The 19867-nt window shown below is 40.3% G+C and overlaps 1 protein-coding gene across 3 annotated transcripts; it reads left to right on the plus strand.

The window, feature by feature from the left end:
• Window positions 1-416: 416 nt before the first annotated feature.
• On the plus strand, window positions 417-12969 carry LOC311238260 (sialic acid-binding Ig-like lectin 6). Of its 3 annotated transcripts, XM_084326284.1 has the most exons (9): window positions 417-447; window positions 1052-1137; window positions 1513-1563; window positions 2124-2510; window positions 3584-3892; window positions 6160-6423; window positions 6739-6832; window positions 10664-10703; window positions 12304-12969. In XM_084326284.1, exons 3-9 carry the CDS (start codon window positions 1536-1538, stop codon window positions 12532-12534), a joined length of 1353 nt encoding a protein of 450 aa, XP_084182410.1. In that variant the 5' UTR covers window positions 417-447; window positions 1052-1137; window positions 1513-1535; the 3' UTR covers window positions 12535-12969. The 3 variants fall into 3 exon arrangements, with proteins under 3 accessions (XP_084182410.1, XP_084182412.1, XP_084182411.1); XM_084326286.1 differs by lacking the exon at window positions 10664-10703; XM_084326285.1 differs by lacking the exon at window positions 417-447 and having other exon boundaries at window positions 1020-1137.
• The last annotated feature ends 6898 nt before the right edge of the window (window positions 12970-19867 follow it).

Genomic DNA, 19867 nt, shown 5'->3' on the forward strand with positions numbered 1-19867 from the left:
GAAAGACTGTCAGGTTTTAAACGGTGTGGGAGACCCAGGCCTGGAACTGCGCCCTGAGAGAGGAAACTGCACCCTGAGAGAGGGAACTGCGCCCTGAGAGAGGGAACTGCGCCCTGAGAGAGGGAACTGCACCCTGAGAGAGGGAACTGCACCCTGAGAGAGGGAACTGCGCCCTGAGAGAGGGAACTGCACCCTGACAGAGGGAGGTTTGCCCTGAGAGGGAGGTTCGAAGGGTCAAAGTGGCTATCAAATAGGAAGAAAGGCTGTCAAACTGTGTAGGTATCAAACAGGAAAGACTGTCAGGTCTGTTTAAACAGTGTTGAGCCGTATTGTACTGTACCCATTCTGATCTGTTATTACCTAGACTTTGTCTATTTTGATGCTCATTTTATGCCTGTCCTTTTTTACTGCTGTGAAGCATTTTGAGCTGCAATTCTTGTATGAAAGGTGCTATACAAATAAAGTGTATTATTATTATTATTATTATTATTATTATTATTATTATTATTATTATTATTATTATTATTATTATTATTATTATTATTATTATTATTATCTGTCAGTATTGAAATATATTTGTTGTCAATGGGATGTTTTAATGTTTGTATTAGATTAATGATAATACATGCTAATGCTAATGGCCGATAGGTGCTCATACTATATGGCATGTTCAGTACATCATATGCTCAGTAGCATATCATTTACATTTAGTATATTTTGAGCAGTTTGTGTAATTCTGGGTTTTAATATATTATTTAGAAATCATATGTCTATACATTTACTATTCGTATGAGTAACTTGATGTATGTTATGATTGTTTCAGTTTCACTCCTTTACTGTATCGACATGCTCTACAAGAGTCTTGGAGTCTCTACTTGGAGCAAGAAAACGACATCCTGACTCTCATGTTGCTTATTGAGGGAGTGTGGCTGTAATAATGTAGTAAACCTACTGATGCTATTTCCAGCCTATACTCACTGTTGCTTAACTGCTTGCTATTCAAATATATTATTCCAGCAGTAACGGTATATGTTTGTTGCCCCGTGTTTAGGGAAGTTGGGCCACGGGATATTACAAAGAATTGCTAAACCGCTTTTCACTATGCCTCTCGTTTAACTGGGGATACTCGCTCGAAAGGTAAGACCAAGTTTGAACTATTTCATTATCAAATATTTTAATGAATCTATCCCAGTTTTCTTTGTTAAGCTTCTGAATTCTGACACCTAGGCTTACAATGTGTTTAACAGGTATGTTACAGTATGTTGTTGTTATTATTGGGTGATTCAACACTTTCAATGGTCATCAGAATGTTCAGTTCTGACAGTTCTAATCTCATAGGTGAGGTAGTATCAATGTTTTAATTTGACTTGAAATAATAGGTGTAATTGGATTAGTTGTGATTTTAAAGTTGAGAAAGTGTGTAGTTCAGCAAGTGTAGTTAATCAGCAGCATGTCAATATTGTGTTATGTGCTATTATTATATAGTAAGTGTGTTGTTGTGTTTGTGTGCAGGACTGTGTACCCTGATACAGAACATGTTACTCGTTGCCTTCTTTCTGGCAGGTGAGTCATCAGTTCGATGAATGTAACCTTTTAAGCTTCCCCTTAAAGTTCCCTTCAAACAGACTTTGTAGAGTTATTTTAATGATTGAACTGCGTGCCTATAATGGGGGGTTCCGGGACCTAGTCCCTGCTATGGGTACATTATTGTACCTGTAAATTCTGTAATAGATATAGTCCCTGCTATGGATACATTATTGTACCTGTAATAGACATAGTCTCTGCTATGGGTACATTATTGTAGCTGTAATGTACCTAGTCCCTGCTATGGGTACCTGTACTAAACCTACATACTACCTACTTGGTACACTGTTCATCTTTTGCTTTTCAATGAGAATACTGAGCTGTTGCAGTCCTGTTAGTGAAAGAGAGGGATGTAACTGCCAGCATCCTTTTGAAAGTGGGCCAGTACCAAGTATGTTTGGGTACCATTAGCAGCACACTTTTAGAGTACTACTAAACTGAACTGTGTAGAAACTATGATAGAATAAACAAAAACATTTCTGTTGTACTAGAATAGATTTATCTTTTTACTGAAGTTAATATTTGGATTGATGTTACAGGTACACTGACACCTGTTGCTATGCGACCGGCGTTGACCATCACAGCACCAGAGCGTATGGAGTCACTGAGTGGCTCTTGTGTGCAAATCCCATGTATCTTTACTCCTACTGAACCAGATAGATTTAACAGCACAAGAGTCATCTATGGAGTGTGGATTAAAAATGGCCCGTTTTATAATGGTGTACATGAAGGCGAGGTGATCTTCAACAGCAGTGGGACAGTTACTACCTATCCAATGAAGATTATTGGAGACCTGACTCAGAAGAACTGCACCACACTATTTTACAATTTGACTTCAGATTACACAAACATTTACCACTTCAGACTTGAGAATGGACCGTTGAAGGGAATAGCCACAGAGGAACCTCTTCACCTAACCGTTAATGGTAAGAGAGTATTCTTTTCTTAATTTTTCTATTTATTATCTAGCCTATAATGTTTCTGTTGACATGATTAAAATATGAGCAATATAGCCAATTTTGTTAGAATTTCAGCCATGACCCCACAATATATGATACGCTATATGTGAAGCTATTTAATCGATGCTGCTTGTTGATTGTGTCAGTGTGTTGTATGCTGATGCTATAATTACTGTTCTTCAGTTTAACACCAGAACTATCACATGTTTTTTGTCTCCTGAAAGAGGAAATACAGACACACTGGTATTTTGACTCCTTCAGTGACGTGTTTTGTTCCTATGCATAAATAAGAACACTTACACTTTTTATTTCTATAGCTGCAGCATATTTCATATATAAGGTAACTCAAAGTGCCTTACGAGAAAATAACAAGACAAAGATAATGCAGCTCTCCATACAACTTCAAGAATACATGACAATCCATGATATTCACAAGAGGAGATGGCAAAATATGAGCAGCTACGGGTCAAGGAGTAAAATATATTAACTTTAATTGGGGAAAGTATATTGTGGTCTGATTTCATTCAATTTGAATAACAAAACTTTAAATCTGCACTATGTACATTTTCTCATGAAAAACTAAATAAATTACTGGGTGAGGCTGAACAAGAGAAAACCCTCCCAACACTGTGTGAAATGTATCATACGAGCTCTCCTGATCGTATATGTGTCCAGTGCCGCAGAACCCATAAAAAGATACAGTCTCTGGACCATAAAATGTGAACGACACAAATTAAGAAATGTCTTATTTTGTTGCTATTTTCTCTTATCCTCCATGTTTAAACAAAGTGCAGTAACCTCTCATGGCCACAAGGTGCCAATCTCCCATACTGCAGCTTTAATGTTTGTAGTGACCTTCTTTACATTTTAATCCAATCTCAAGGCACATCTGGACACACCAGTATGTCAGCTGAGAACCACTGATCTATTCAACCAACTGGGTGGATGAGTTTTTCCTCCTTCTAGTTGTGTCTCCTGTTCAGAAAACTTGAAGGAAAGCAAGGTGTGCAAACATGTTATATTTCCCCATCTTGCCATAGATGAACCACCAGCCCCCCACATTAGCATCACTGGTAAACTGAAGGAGGGGAACCCTGTCAATGTAACCTGCTCTGCCGTCGCTCCCTGCCCACAACAACCCCCTGACCTGAAATGGAATCTTCCAGTGGAAGCTAAGAACCAACTAGTGGAAAATGGTGACCGAACCATTACAGCTAGATCCAAGGTGACCTTCACTGCCTCAGACAGCATGGATGGGGTCAACATCACCTGTTCTGCTGTCTACCCTGTGGAGAACAACGGAACCAACACCAAGACGGCTGAACGGACGGTGACTCTCAATGTTTCATGTAAGTCTGTGTTTGTTACTCTTAAAATAGTGTGAGGGAGTTTTTCCAACAGAGGACAGATTAGTGGTGGGTACTGCTGTGATGCAAAAGCAAAACTACTAGTACGGAACTAATTCTCTCCTCTGACACTTCTCTGGCAGTTCACCTATTGAGCAGCTATTGGGAACGTGTGATGGGGTTGGGTTGGTTTGAAAGCTGGGGGGGGGGGGGGGGGGGGGGGGGGGGATTAAACAGGGTCTAATTAAAGTGGCAATCTGTAAGATCCAAATTTTATTTTTATTTTGGTGACATCTATTGGTGATAAGCAGTCATTGCTGTTACATTTTTGCACTGTATTGACTGTTGCTTTCCATCTTGAAAATGCATTGCTAACTACTGAGTTAGTCTTGTATCCATTCCAAACAAACTGCTGCTGGTGATGTAAAACGCATCACTTCCTGTCACCGGATGAATGTCCTACCAGACACCAGTGTTTAGAACAGCCAGGAACAGCAAATGTAAAAACTGGGTTTAGGTAGAATCCCTATTGTGTTGTATCAGTTGGCAATAGAGAGTGGCAAAATAGAGATTTATTTATATGAAAATGTTCAAGATTATTACTTTAAAGTAAAAAAGGTTTCTGAGCATGTGTACATGTTATTTCACATACTGTACATAACTTACACTTGTGTTCCTACCTCTTTTATCTCTTTATTTTACCTCCACCGTGGAGAATATATAATCAGAGACCTTTGCTTTAGCGTCACCATCAACCCAAAATGTCCAAATGAGTTTATTAACGGACTTTCCATTTTAAAAATACTTTTTTCTTCTTCTCCTGACTTTGCTGTGAATATTCATGACTCCTTGAGGGAGAAACCTGTTGATTTTGGTGACCTTGTGATGTTTCATCTAGCGCCACCTGGTGGATTTATAGCATATAGAGCAGGGGTAGGCAACCCTAGGCACGCGTGCCTGCATAGGCACGCGGGGGCATTTGCATAGGCACAGGGGGCAGCACTAAAAAAAAAAAACAAAAAAATTATTTAATTTTTTTTTTTTATAAATTTTTTTTTTTTGCTTTGAAATATTATAGTGAACTATTTTGCACTGTTGTCGCATTTATCTTGTTGAAATCCTCCCACAGGTTCTTTTTACTTCCACATATTTAATTGAGACCCTTTATTTGTTTATTATTTCAATTTAGCTGGAAATACATTGCTACATCATTCAGTAACATTTGCAGAGCCTTATAACAAAAACATTATTACGGTCACCATTGTGACCAGTGGGATTAATCAACAAATTGTATTATTTATTTTTCCATTTCATTGAACATTGCACATGTTAAAAGCCATTTTTTTACTCAAAATGTGAGTATTACCAAGTCAACTTGTGTTCTTAAAACAATGACAATAAACATAGTTTTATTAGGTTGAAATAATGTGGTTGTGTACTTATTTTTCTGTTAACTTATTATGGATTGAAAACTGAAAACCTTAATGCACAGTAACTGAACTCAATATTTTTAAGTTCTGGTAACTAATATATTTTTTTTTACAGTGTAGTCTTGCGATCAATCAAAACTTATTTACACGATATACCTCACATTCACCCTCCATTCACATCCTGGTGTTCTCCTGGTGTTCTCCATTAGGCCTGTAGGTGGAGCTATGACAGCACACGTACAGTACACACACCGATGGTGTGTGATGTGTCCAAAAATGAATGGGCAAATGTGAGTGAAATGGTCGCACTGTATGCAGCTGTTTGTCTGCATTGCATTCCCCCCCCCCCCCCCCAACTCAGATTTAGGGTTGATACAACCATCATAATAATATTGTTAATAATAACAATAACAATAATGATGTAATAATGTAAAAAATATCATTAAAAAGACCTGATTATGAGAAGAAAAAAATTACGATGCATGGAATATTGTTGAGGCACACTAGTTACAACTATATTTCAAACAGGCACTCCATGTCAAAAAGGTTGCTGACCCCTGATATAGAGTCTATTGAGACTGGCAATACCACAGTTAATGCCCAGCAAGTTGTTGTCTGTGAAAGTAACAACAAAGTGAGGAGATTGTTGGCAGAGCATTCTGCACTCTACTTCTAGTTAAATATATCTATTTTTTTTATCATAATTATCTTTCTTTTTATGTTCTTATTTGCCTTTGTATTCTCTTCCAACCACTGGTATGTAGTGCTGTTGACAACAACACAGTTTTCCAGGGACAATAAGGTTCCTACAGTATTTCTGATCTCTTAAATCTCCCACAGACTCCCCCAAGGACACCTCGGCCTCCATCAGTCCCGCTGGTCCAGTGTCAGTTGGCAGCTGGGTGAACCTGACCTGCTCCAGTAGAGCCAACCCTCCTGTCAGCCACTTCAGCTGGTTCAGGATCAGTAAAGACGGACCACAGATTATATCTGGTGGAGGTTTCTTCGGCTTCAACGTGAGCGACGGCGATGCAGGAGATTATTGCTGCGTGGCCTCGAACGACATCGGCAACCAGAATTCTTCGGTCCTGCTGACTCTCAGAAGTAACAGCTGCTCTTATAGTGTTTCTGTTGTACCTTCTTCTTACTGTTTGTATGTAGTAGTGGAGGAAGGCCAGTTATGGTGACTGTAGATACAGTCCTGGTTCTCAAGCTTAGGGGCCCTAAACAGGGGGACACCTATTCAGTCTTTCAGGGCCAATGTTAGTGTTTGTGTCAAATGTTTCCTCTTTTGGACGATTCCAACAATATAATAACAACAATGCGGCAAAGTGAGACTTCTGGGGCGGCCATGCGGTATCTATAACGTGACACCATGCAGTGTGAAAGAGGAACTATGTTTCTGTTCTGTGTTCATAGGCCCAGAACCGGGGACTTCCACTCTGCCTATTGAAGCTATTGTTGGAGGGAGCATTGGGCTCATCTTTCTGGTCTGCCTGGTTGTCTCTGTTTGGTAAGTACTGTACATAACCAAGATTAATGAACAGAGTTATGAATGAATGATCTTTATTGTCATTGTCACAAGAATGGTACAACGCAATTTTAAATGCAGCCCTAGGTTCTAACAGTCACACAGTCCTAGATAATAACAACACAGTCCTACAACACAGTATTCAAATAATAAAGACAAGAGTGAGATATAATAGACAAACAGAAAATTGCACTATTCCCTTGGTGTTGTGTGTGTGTGTGCACACACACACACACACACACACAACACCAAGGGAATAGTGCAATTACATTTGTATACCGCCCCTGTTTATGTCTATTACGTCTCACTCTTGTCTTTATTATTTTAATACTATAATCAATGAATCAATCACTCACTCACTAGAAGACTTGAAAGGATTGGTAGATGCTTTATATCCATTAATTTCATTTCAACCTTTATTTAAAATCGTAAGCATCTGAGGTTTCCCTCATTTACAGAAACGACGATTGTACAGTACATAATAAAAACAATATTCACAGAAATGTAAACACCAGAGTAAAACAAATTAAAAACGTTTAAAAATATTTTTTAAATATCAACTAAAACAGTTACAGGTAGTCACACAATGGTCTGAAATCATACATTTAAACATTCCAAGGGAAGGGAGAACCTCCAATTTTAGCGTGAGTTGAAGGACATTCCATGAGTTAGAGGCATCAAAGGAAAAGGCTGACTTCCCTAGCTCAGAACACACTTGAGGAACCCTAAGAACCATCCAGTCATTCGATCGAGTTGAATAGGTTCCAATATTCCAATTTAACAGTGAGGAGATATAAACAGGTTGTTTACCAATAAGGGCTTTAAAAATAAATAAATACCAGTGTTTGTTGCGCCTTTCTGCAAGAGAAGGCCAACCCACCCTATCATACAGGACACAATGGTGAGTATCATATCTGTCACCAGTTATAAATCTGAGAGCTGAGTGATAATGAATATAATCAATCAATCACTCACTCACTCACTCACTCACTCACTCACTCACTCATTAGAAGACCTGAAAGGGTTGGTAGATGCTTTACATCGATTAATTAATAGAGTCAATCAATCAATCAATCAATTAATCAATCACGCACTCATTCACTCACTTTATATCCGAACAAACTGGTACCTGATGAATGAGTCAGAGAGAGGTATTCAGCAGGGAGCTGCAGACACCAAGGTGAAGGAAAGAACAGCAGCTCTTCTGGTCGCAAACATTACAAAAGCCTTCATTTATTTATTGGCTTTTCTTTTTTGGTAGTTTGACTGTGATTTCTTCGTCAGGGCATGAATGAATGAATGAATGAAGGAAAACTTTATTTAACAGATTGCAGAATGGGTACAATACAGTATGGCTCAATACACACAATTGTTAAGGGGATGCAGACCAGAGAAAGATGTTTATTTCATAGTGACATTTATGGCATAGGGACATACATGACATACAGGTACTGTTACATTTGTGACATATATACGATATGCAAATATACAGTACTGTTACCCATAGATCCTGACAGAGAGTATATACATATGATGGGGATGAGACTGTACATTAGGAGGGGGTGGGTGGGTGGGAGAGAAATATACATACGGTGGGGAGAGAATATATACATATGGTGGGGAGGAGACTGTACATTAGGAGGGGGTGGGTGGGTGGGAGAGAAATATACATACGGTGGGGAGAGATATATACATACGGTGGGGAGGAGACTGTCTATTAGGAGGGGGTGGGGGGGTTTGGACATTTACAGTGGCCAGTTACGAATTGCAGCCTCCCGTAGGTGCTCGTTAAGAGCGGTTTTGAATGTGGGTAGGGATTCACATTCCATTACAGCTTTGGGTAGGGCGTTCCACATTGATGTGGCATAATTGCGAAACGTGTTTAGTCCCTTGTTTGAGCCGAATCTGGGTTTAACATGATTTGTTGAGCTCCCTCTGGTGTTGTGGTCGTGGTATTCACTGACCTTTGAGAAGTATTTTGACATGTACATGGGTACCTTAGTCGTATAGTGTATCTTGTAGACCAGGCCCATTGCAAGTTGCTGTACTCGTCTACTCTAAGCCATCAGATCCTAGGTAGTCAAAGTGGGCAGGGGTGAGGTGGGTTCTAGGAGTAAGGTCAAGTAGTAGTCTGACAGTTTGTTTTGTGATGTTTGTAATCTTGTTTTTAGCGCCTTTGAGGTGCTTTGGTACCATGAGGTGCAAGCATAGTCGTAGTACCCTTGAATGAGTGCTCCTGCCAGAGTCTTCAGGGTATTCTTGTTTACCAGAGAGGAGATCTGGTACAAGAATCTAGTTCGTTGGTTGACTTTTTTTATTACCTTGGATGCCATTTTGTCACAGGAAAGATTTGCCTCTAGGATGGAACCTAGGTATGTAATTTTGTCTTTCCTTGTGACAACATTGTCACCCACTGTAACTGAGAAGCCGTCGGTCTTGCTGAGTTTGTTATTTGAACCGAAGAGAATGGACTCTGTTTTGCCCATGTGTAATGATAGTTTGTTATCAGCGAGCCAGGTGCAGATTCTGCCGAGTTCTGAGCTGAGGGTTTTTTCAACCTGTAACTTGTTCTTGTCAGAGACCAGCATGGCTGAGTCGTCCGCGAATAAGAACAAGTTGCAGTCACAAGCTGACGACATGTCATTTGCATAAATTAGGAACAGTAGCGGTCCTAGTATGCTTCCTTGTGGAACACCACAGCTCACTGTGAGGGGGGGATAGAGTACCGTTTACCTCCACCATCTGTTCTCTCCCCTCAAACATAGTATACTATACACATTTGCACATGGTCTAAACGGGGTTGCAGCTCAATGGGTGGAACCCAACAATCATGCACCTCGTTTTAAACTACAGTATACTATATAAATGTTTTAAACTACAGTATACTATAGAAATGTTTTAAACTACAGTATAGCCTACTATAGAAATGTTTTAAACTACAGTATACTATATACATTTTTAAACTACAGTATACTATATAAATGTTTTAAACTACAGTATACTATATAAATGTTTTAAACCACAGTATACTATATAAATGTTTTAAACCACAGTATACTATATAAATGTTTTAAACCACAGTATACTATATAGGGGTGGGAATCGTCAGGGACCTCACGATACGATACTATCGCGATACTTGCGTCACGATAGTATCGCGATACTAAATATATCGCGATATGCTGAGTATTGCGGGGGAAATTTTTTTTAATAGATTTTTATTTATTACCTTTTTTCAACTGCAAAGTAAAACTTTGTCAACATGTTTTATCTAATAAAATAAAGTTCAGTCTGTTCATCTCACTTCAATCATTTTTATTGCAGAACATGGTATTTTCTCAAGCAGACAGATGTAAACACTGTATCTAGACTGTTGCATGTACCTGACAAACTGAACTGTTTGTCTTACGGTTTGTATTACAGTCATATTCCAACTTAACTGAATGCACATGTGTGTGTGTGTGTGTGTGTGGACTACTGTACTATTACAGGTATTGAAATGAACAATGCAACTTCCTTATACAAAAAAAAAATATATATATATATTTTTTTATTAATAATTAAATATCGATACTTGGCGTCCCTGTATCGATACAGTATCGCCACGCAAAGTATCGCGATACTACTACGTATACATTTTTTCCCCCACCCCTAATACTATATAAATGTTTTAAACCACAGTATACTATATAAATGTTTTAAACCACAGTATACTATATAAATGTTTTAAACCACAGTATACTATATAAATGTTTTAAACCACAGTATACTATATAAATGTTTTAAACCACAGTATACTTTCCTGTCTTTCAGGTGGTTAAGGACAAGACATTCAGCTCAGCAACAGACACAGGTTGGAAATATACTAGTGTACTGTGTTTACCATACTATAATAACATACCACACCATACCATACTATATCATACCACACTATACCATAACACACCATACTATATCATACCACACCATAACATACCACACCATACCATTCCACACCATACTATATCATACCACACTATACCATAACATACCACACCATACCACACCATATCATACTATATCATTACTATACCATAACATATCATTACTATACCATAACATACCACACCATACTATATCATTACTATACCATAACATACTATACCATAACATACCACACCATACTATACCATAACATACCATACCATTCGACACCATGCTAATACCATAACATACAACACCATACCATTACATACCATTCCACACCATACTATACCATAACATACGTCACCATACTATACTACTATACTGTATCATAACATACCACAACATAACATGCCATACCACACCATAACATACCACACCATACTATATTCTAATGAACAACAATATAATAATAATTAGAATAATAATGTACATATGTACATGATAATATACAATTAATAATATTATAATACTGTATTTGTATGGGAACATAATGTGATAATATATGTGTGGAACATAATGTGATAATATACGTGTGGAACATAATGTGATAATATATGTGTGGAACATAATGTGATAATATATGTGTGGAACATAATGTGATAAGATAAGATAAGATAAGATATTCCTTTATTAATCCCCTTGGGATAATATAGGTATGCGAACATAATGTCATACAGTAATATATGTATGGGAACATAATGTCATAATATATGTAGGCTATGCGAACATAATGTCATAATATATGTAGGCTATGCGAACATAATGTCATAATCATAATATATTGGTTTAACTCAGTCATGCGTTTCTGTTCCAAATCACATCCAACAACAAACTCTTCTCAGATAGTTAGGCCCTATATAATATCTTACCATATCATATCAACCAGATGGATATGTCCTTCACCGTGTTACCCTTATGAAAAGGTATCATGGTATTTCCAAAAACTGATCATGGTATTTCTATCATTTCTTGATCACTATCATGATGGTAGTGACCAAAACAAACCAAACCATGATATTACCATCACTGTCATGGTTCCGATTACATTACATGTACCTGGTATTATTTTAGTACAGTCGTGTATACACCATGTAACATGGCAGTACTGTTGTAAATTATTTACCATGGTCAAACTAAAATCACCATCAAACTACCATCCGTCACTTCTTGTGGAACTTCTGGTGAAACACTTAAGATTTCCGACCCAGCAGTTGAGAAACTCTGATCAAATAACATCCTGTGAACCTGAGAAGTTCACTGGTTGCATCATAGTAAAAGAAAAAAACGAAACGTTTTCAGTGGTTCTTTTTTTATAGGGTAACTATGGAGGGCGTGCGAACATGTCTCAAACGTATAGAATAGTCTCTCACACACGAGGGGCGTGGTCTTGATTAGTACAGTAGCCCCTTGTGAAAAAGTATCATGGTAAATATGTCACTGCTACTTCACTGCCCTCACACCTCACTTCCTGCTCGTGTGTTCCACAGCACCGGTTGGATGAGGAGCCAGCCAATCAAGCAGAGGAGGACATCCACTATGGAGAGATTGACTTCTCTAAGGTCCAACCAAAGCGGGTCGCCTCCGACAGTCCGGTCGGGGCGGAGCGGCAGGAGTCTGAGTACGCGGAGGTCAAAGTCAACCAGCCGACCAACGACCCTCAAGAGACACAGCCAGCAGACGTCCCCGAAGACCTTTACGCTGTCGTGAAGAAGCGTTAAGACACTTGTCAATGGCCAGGCTGCTGTGTGCCAAGGGCTCCACGGTGGCTAAGGGGTGCATAGAGCGCGGTGAAGCAAGCCTTGGTGAAACACTTTAAGATTTCCAGTTGAGAAACTCTGATCTGAGCTGAAAATTAGGCAAATAACATGCTGTGAAGCTGGGAAGTTCACTGGTTGCATCATAGTAAAAAAAAGAAGAAAAAAAAACTAAACATTTTCAGTGGTTCCTTTTTGATTGCGTAACTATGGCTCAAACATACTGTATAGAATAGTCTCTCTCACCAGGGGCGAGTGAGCATGTCTCAAACTTATAGCATAGTGTCTCTCTCACCAGGGGCAAACTCTGATCTGAGCTGAAAATTAGGCAAATAACATGCTGTGAACCTGAGAAGTTCACTGGTTGCATCAGTTAAAAAAAAAAAAAAAAAAAAAAAACATTTTCAGTGGTTCCTTTTTGATTGCGTAACTATGGCTCAAACATATAGAATAGTCTCTCTCACCAGGGGCGAGTGAGCATGTCTCAAACTTATAGCATAGTGTCTCTCTCACCAGGGGCATACTGTAGCCCCTTGTGAAAAAGTATCATGGTAAATAAATATGTTACTGCTATATATATCACTACTGCTACATCACTGCTAAGACTCTACACCATTAGGAAGCCGGTATACGCCTGTGGCTGACCGTACATTCACACCCAGTGTTTCTCTATATGTCTTCAACAGCCTTGTCATCTGGCCTTATTGATAATAGCCTGATCCAAACCACCAGGCCTTTACCACCAAAACCGTGTTGAACTTGTAACCGTCAGATAAACCTACATAAAAGCGGCACGGTGGTGTAGTGGTTAACACTGTCGCCTCACAGCAAGAAGGTCCAGGGTTCGATTCCCGCTTGGGGACCAGGTTTCCATGATGCCAGGTACTCAGGTGGGGTATCTCCCAGGTCTTTCTGTGTGGAGTTTGCATGTTCTCCCCCTGTGCTCGCAAGGGTTTCCCCCCCGATAAGATAAACCCAATGGAAAAACATGCACAACAGATCGCTAACGCTGTGGCGTCCTTGACGAAGACGGACAGGAGCACTTGGATTGGTCCCCGGGGCGCGGCTCACGTTGACGCCCTATCTGCTCCCGGCTGCCCATGGGGGGAAGGACAACGGGATGGGAAAAGTGCAGAGAGACATTTCATCGGCGACTCAGTGCGTGTGTGTGTTCCTGTGGGTCGCCCATCTCGCGTGTGTGTGTTAAACTGCATGGCAAATAAAGACTTCTAGTCTAACAATTATTATTAACCTTGCTTTGTTCCGTTTCCATGGTAATATTCCTAATATTTAGTTTATTCATGCATACGGAGATAAAAAGTGGTCAGGAAACTAAATAATCCTCTGATCTTGAATAAGATCGTCACCGTGGTAAACCTCAGGCTTAAAGGTGCTATAGATAACATTCAGCCACTAGATGTCACACTAGAGCACCAGCATTATGTCATTTATCCAATCGGGTGCATTCCATGTGGGGAAATGGGAAGTAGGGATGCATGCACCGTGCACGCAACATGTAAACAACAATATTCATTTTGGACCCCACATTGAATGGGAAACTGATTTTGTGCACCCACAGAATGTTTTTTTGAGTTTGTAGGCCCAAATGAGCATTATATATTCTTTGATAGTGTTCTCAGTTCTGAAACATAAAATGCACCCATATACTCGAAACATGCTCAGTGTCATCTTTTTTTTACCATCTTTCCTAATCCATTGTCTATGGAGCAACGGAGTGTGGGTAGACAGCCCATGGTCAACCATTGCTGATAACAGCATGGTAAAGGCTACCGGCATGTGGGAAATATGCAACCGGTGCAGATGTTTAGTAAGTTTGAATTAACGGGGCTGATAACGACCCGTGGTAATATTGTAAGAATGCCGGCGCGTGAAGAGATCCGCAACGCGGTAAAAGATAACGAGTACGTTTTAAGAGGAATGTTGGGAACCAAGAGACAGCATTTTTCTAGTATGATCAGTTATCAGACAGGTTAGCGGTTGGGCGAAATCTCAATTCATACAGGAAGGTGGGGGTTTAAAGTTGTTGATTGACAAAGGGACACCGTTTTCAAATGCATTGATGTCAGAACTTCCATAGTTCAATTCCATCTACAGAGAATGAGTCTCTGCCACCACCTAGTGGCATAGTGTGGTGGTGCAGGGGTGATATTAATGACAGCTCTCTGGCACACTCCAGTGGCTAAACTATTGTAGTGCAGAGGGCGCATTCATGTTACAGGGATAATGGTGGACTTCTTCAGACAGGTGGGGATGGCAGCCTGTTCTAAGGACAGGTTAAATATGTCAGTGAATACTGGGGCCAGTTGGTCGGCAAAGACTTTTAGGACGCGGCCGGGGATGCCGTCCGGTCCTGCTGCCTTCCTGATATTCACTTTCTTAAAGGTCCTCCTCACCTCATGTTCTGTTACCCTGAACACTGAGTCTCCATCGGCAGTGGCCCCCCCTCCATTGCAGTGGTTTGTAGGCTGGTGTTATTCACAGCCTCAAACCTTGCATAGAAGTTATTGAGATCATTTGCTAAGGAGATGTCACTGTTCAGCTTGAGGGAGGTGCCTTTGTAATCTGTCATCGTTCTGAGGCCCTGCCACATACCTCTGGAGTCAGCCTGTTCAAACTGAAGTTCAACCTTATCCCTGTAACGCCGTTTTGCCTCTATTACTGTCCTTTTTACATTGTATCTCGCCGCCTTGTGTTCATTCATGTTGCCTGTCACAAGCCCGGCGTTGTAGGCTGAGGTGTGCGCTTTCAGAGCCTCACGGACGGATTTGTCTACCCAGGGCTTTTGGTTTGGGTAAACTCTAATTGTGGTAGAGGGGATTGTTTCTTCTACCAGAGTACAGACAAAGTCAAGCACCGTTTCAGTGTAGTCATTAATATTGTCTGTTATCACGGAACACACTCCAGTCTGTACACTCAAGTGCAGCTTGGAGCGTCTCCTCTGATTCCCCAGACCAACGCTGCACATCTCGCGTTACTACAGGGGCGCGCTTGAGACTTTGTTTATACTTTGGCATAAGAAAGATGGCGGCATGGTCCGATTTGCCGAAAGGACTTTGTACCCATTCTTAAATTGCGAGTAGCAATGGTCCAATATGTTCTCGCCTTTGGTGGGACAAGTCACATGCCGATAGAAATTCGGCAACACCTTTTTAAGACTTGCGCTGTTGAAATCGCCCAAAACCAAAGTAGCAGCGTCAACATTAGCTGTCTGAAGTTTGTTTACCTCTTCGTGTAGCTTCGAGAGTGCGACCCCAGTGTTTGCATGTGGTGGAAATACACGCTCCGATCAGGATGATGGACGTTAACTCCCTCGGAAGAAAAAAAGGTCGGCATTTGATGGTAATAAACTCCAGGTTTGGGGAGCAGTGGTATGACAATTCCTTTGCGTTGCATGGATTGCACCACTCCTTGTTTACCATGAAAGCTACGCCGCCGCCTCTCGTCTTTCCTGATTCTTCTGCCGTTCGGTCCTTGCGGAGAACAAAGACGTTTTCTGCCAGTTCTATTGCGTGGTTCGGGACATCCGGAGTCAACCAAGTCTCTGTGAAACAAAATTGCATTGGGAACAGCTTGGGCCCAAGTACATTTCCTGTCAGCTATTTTATTAGCAAACATTGCAACAGGAAACACACTGGATGGACCGGCTGTTCCTTTCTGTGTGGGTGGGGTTAGAGCGAATGAAGATTACATTCTTCTATGAGGCAAACCCCACCAATCTGGTGCTCCCAGTAGATAAAAACAAACACTGGGGGCCTAAGGCTACTGTAGATAGATTATATACACATACAGGCATATTCTGTAAAGCTTAAAAAATATATATATTACTATATAAATAGAAAAACAAAATGACAGTTGATGTAAAATGATCAATATCTTAAAACAGGAAAAACACTTGAAGTGCATTGTAACCAAAGCATCATAAGAGCGAGGTGTATGATTACATTACACATTGGTATAGTCATCTATACCAATGTATAGTCATTATAATACCATAGTATAATGGTATTATAATTGATATCATAAAATAATAATGCTCACTAACACTGGACACTCTTGAAAATTACATTTTTATCTATAAGTTTCCAATGAGTGTGTTTACACGCTCACAGTATTTCAGATATCAGCGTACTCTCCAGTAGAACGTGGTGAAGATCTTTGAATTGAAGATCCTGATTTCATTTAATTTCCTCATTGCATTCCCTGTATACATACAGTAAATACACAGAATATTGTGAATATTACCACAGAAACAGAGGTTATGAAGAGCACAAAACCCAACAGCATGGAGATGAGGTGAATGGAGATGTGAATGTGTAAGTATATGCGTATGTTGCACCCCCTGCATAGGGGAGAGTGAAAAACCACACAAACACACATGCTGTTGCTCTCATTTGTGTAATGAATTGAAACAATACAAACAATATCAAGATCAAACACATTCTGAATTGAAACTATAATATATATAACACATATAATATATCTTCAAACAATACCAGTATCAAGATCAAACAAATACAAAACATCTCCCTTCAACCAATCTCATTGAAAGGACCATCCCTATCCACAAGCTTAATTGACAAGAGAACAAGCATAATTGACAAGAGAACAAGCATAATTGACAAGAGACTGTGCTGCTGTATACTGTTCTACTTTACGTGCTTCTCTGTATACAAAACATGCTAATACAATTCTCACACAGGAACAAAATGAAACAATAATACATTCTTACCTGCATAGGGGAGAGTGAAAAACCACACAAACACACATGCTGTTGCTCTCATTTGTGTAATGAATGAGAAGCAGGTGTGCATTCCCCCACTAAGTAGTTTCTTGCAAGGCAAGTATAATCGAGCACCTATTCATGGATCACTTCTCAGACCCAAGCAACAGAAAACAGCATAAATGTAAACAAAGCATTTGAAAATAATAATATACTTCTTATACATTAAATAACAATACTTAATAATAATATACTTTCATGAGTACGGGCAGACCCCAGGTGGTAAGAGCAGGCAACTGCACCTCCTCATCCATCACTCTCAACATAGGGGCCCCCCAGGGCTGTGTTCTGAGCCCCCTCCTCTACTCCCTGTACACACATGACTGCGTGGCACAGCGGAACAACAACACAATCATCAAATTTGCTGATGACACAGTAGTGGTGGGCCTGATCTCTGCCAACGACGAGAGGGCCTACCTGGAAGAGGTAGAGAATCTGTCACAGTGGTGTCAGGAGAATTGCCTCTCCCTGAACGTCAGCAAAACAAAAGAGATGATTGTGGACTTCAGGAGGTCGGGGTCAAGGACTACAGCCCCCTCAGCATCGACGGGGCACCGGTTGAGAGAGTGAACAGTTTCAAGTACCTCGGAGCCCACATATCCGAGGACTTGACATGGACCACACACATTGACAGTGTTGTGAAGAAGGCACGACAACGCCTCTACTTCCTCAGGCGCCTAAGGAAGTTCCAAGTCAGTCAGAAGATCCTTAGGAACTTCTACTCATGTACAATAGAGAGCATCCTGACTGGCAACATCACCTCCTGGTTTGGGAATAGCACTGCACAAGACCGTAGCAGACTACAAAGAGTGACACGTTCAGCCGAACGCACAATTGGAGGGGGGCTTCCCACCCTCCAGAACATTTACAACAAGCGGTGCAGGGGGAAGGCTAAGAGAATCATCAAGGACTCCAGCCACCCGAACAACTGCCTCTTTGAACTGCTGCGGTCAGGCAATCGATACCGGAGTCTTAAGGCGAGCACAGAAAGACTCAGAAGAAGCTTCTATCCCCAGGCCATCAGGCTGCTCAACGAACAATAAACACTATGCAACAACCATCAAATGCACACAGCACACACATCCACACGCACACACTCACTTTAAACAAACAACTCACTGCAGCACCCACTTTACACACTTTAGAACACCTAAACACACTTTACACTTTATATTTATTGGTAAAGGATTTGCACTACAACTCGTACACCTTACTGTAAATTGTACCTAAATTGTACCTCATCCCATTTCTGCTCTGCACTATATAGTATTGTATATTAGTACATTGCATAGTATATTGTATATTGTATGGTAACTCAGTTACTTCTATTCTGCATCGAACATTGTACATATGTCTATACTGAACACTGTGACCTCTATTTTTACTTCTATTTTACATGCTATACTATTTTATTTCATACTTATCTTGTCTAGCACAGTCTCTGGAGCGTAACAGTAAGAAGCATTTTGTATAAAAGTATTCTGTACTTCTGTATGACAACTATTAAAGAAACTTGAAACTTGAAACATGTGTAAATGTGTATATGGTTATGTCCTGGGTAACTTGTGTGGGTTTCTCAGAATTGAGATAAGAGCTTATCTACTGTAGTTCTGGAATGTCGGCCCTCCATAAGATATCCAATGCCAGAGGTTTGGGTGGTACGGTGGCTCAGTGGTTAGCACTGCTGCCTCACAGCAAGAAGGTCCTGGGTTCGAACCCTAGCAGGGGGCTTTTCTGTGTGGACTACGTGTAACGGAGGTACCGCAGTATATCCACAGTCACGGGTACAAGTAGTGACGTGGCTGTGGATGGTAAGCGGTACTGCAAGTAAACTCACTCCCCAGTGGCATCCAGACCCGGAAGCAAGAAGTGAATTCACTTCTTGCTTAGTGGTCTGTGATGCCGCCCGCGACGCGGGCGTCCGGGGTTCAACTCCCACTCAGGGCGATCCCTTAACAGGGGTCGAATCGACTAAAAAACACAACGCAGACAAGATCACACCGGCTACATACGGATGAAAACTAGCTCATTAGCTAATTCTGGCACATTTACATTGCACTGGGTACATTTTTTATAAATAAACTTAAACTTGAGCAATGAAGCAATAAAGGTCAGAAGATGTTCCTCACATGACGCTGTTGCTGACATCTTAAGTAAAAATAATATAAAATAATACAAATATAATAATCTTTTTTAACAGATTACATTTTGTGTCTTCCTGAACAAACATGGCTCTGAGTAGTAGTAGTAGTAGTAGTAGTAGTAGTAGTAGTAGTAGTAGTAGTAGTAGTAGTAGTAGTAGTAGTAGTAGTAGTAGTAGTAGTAGTAGTAGTAGTAGTAGTAGTAGTAGTAGAGTAGTAGTAGTAGTAGTAGTAGTAGTAGTTTTACGAGTAGGAATACAGGAACACAGTATCGGACCTGATACTGGTATCGGTATCGGGACAACCCTAACCTAGATCCAGACTTTGAATGGGCAGATGTTTGGTCGAACATATT

The sequence above is a fragment of the Notolepis coatsorum genome (genome assembly GCF_963971535.1).
Source record: "Notolepis coatsorum genome assembly, chromosome: 12".
Lineage (NCBI taxonomy): Eukaryota > Metazoa > Chordata > Actinopteri > Aulopiformes > Paralepididae > Notolepis > Notolepis coatsorum.

Coding starts and splice junctions, on each gene's coding strand:
- LOC311238260 (XM_084326284.1), top strand. CDS start 1,536: ATGTTACTCGTTGCCTTCTTTCTGGCAG. Junction 1,564..2,123: donor CGTTGCCTTCTTTCTGGCAG/GTGAGTCATCAG, acceptor TTGATGTTACAG/GTACACTGACACCTGTTGCT. Junction 10,704..12,303: donor CAGCTCAGCAACAGACACAG/GTTGGAAATATA, acceptor TGTGTTCCACAG/CACCGGTTGGATGAGGAGCC.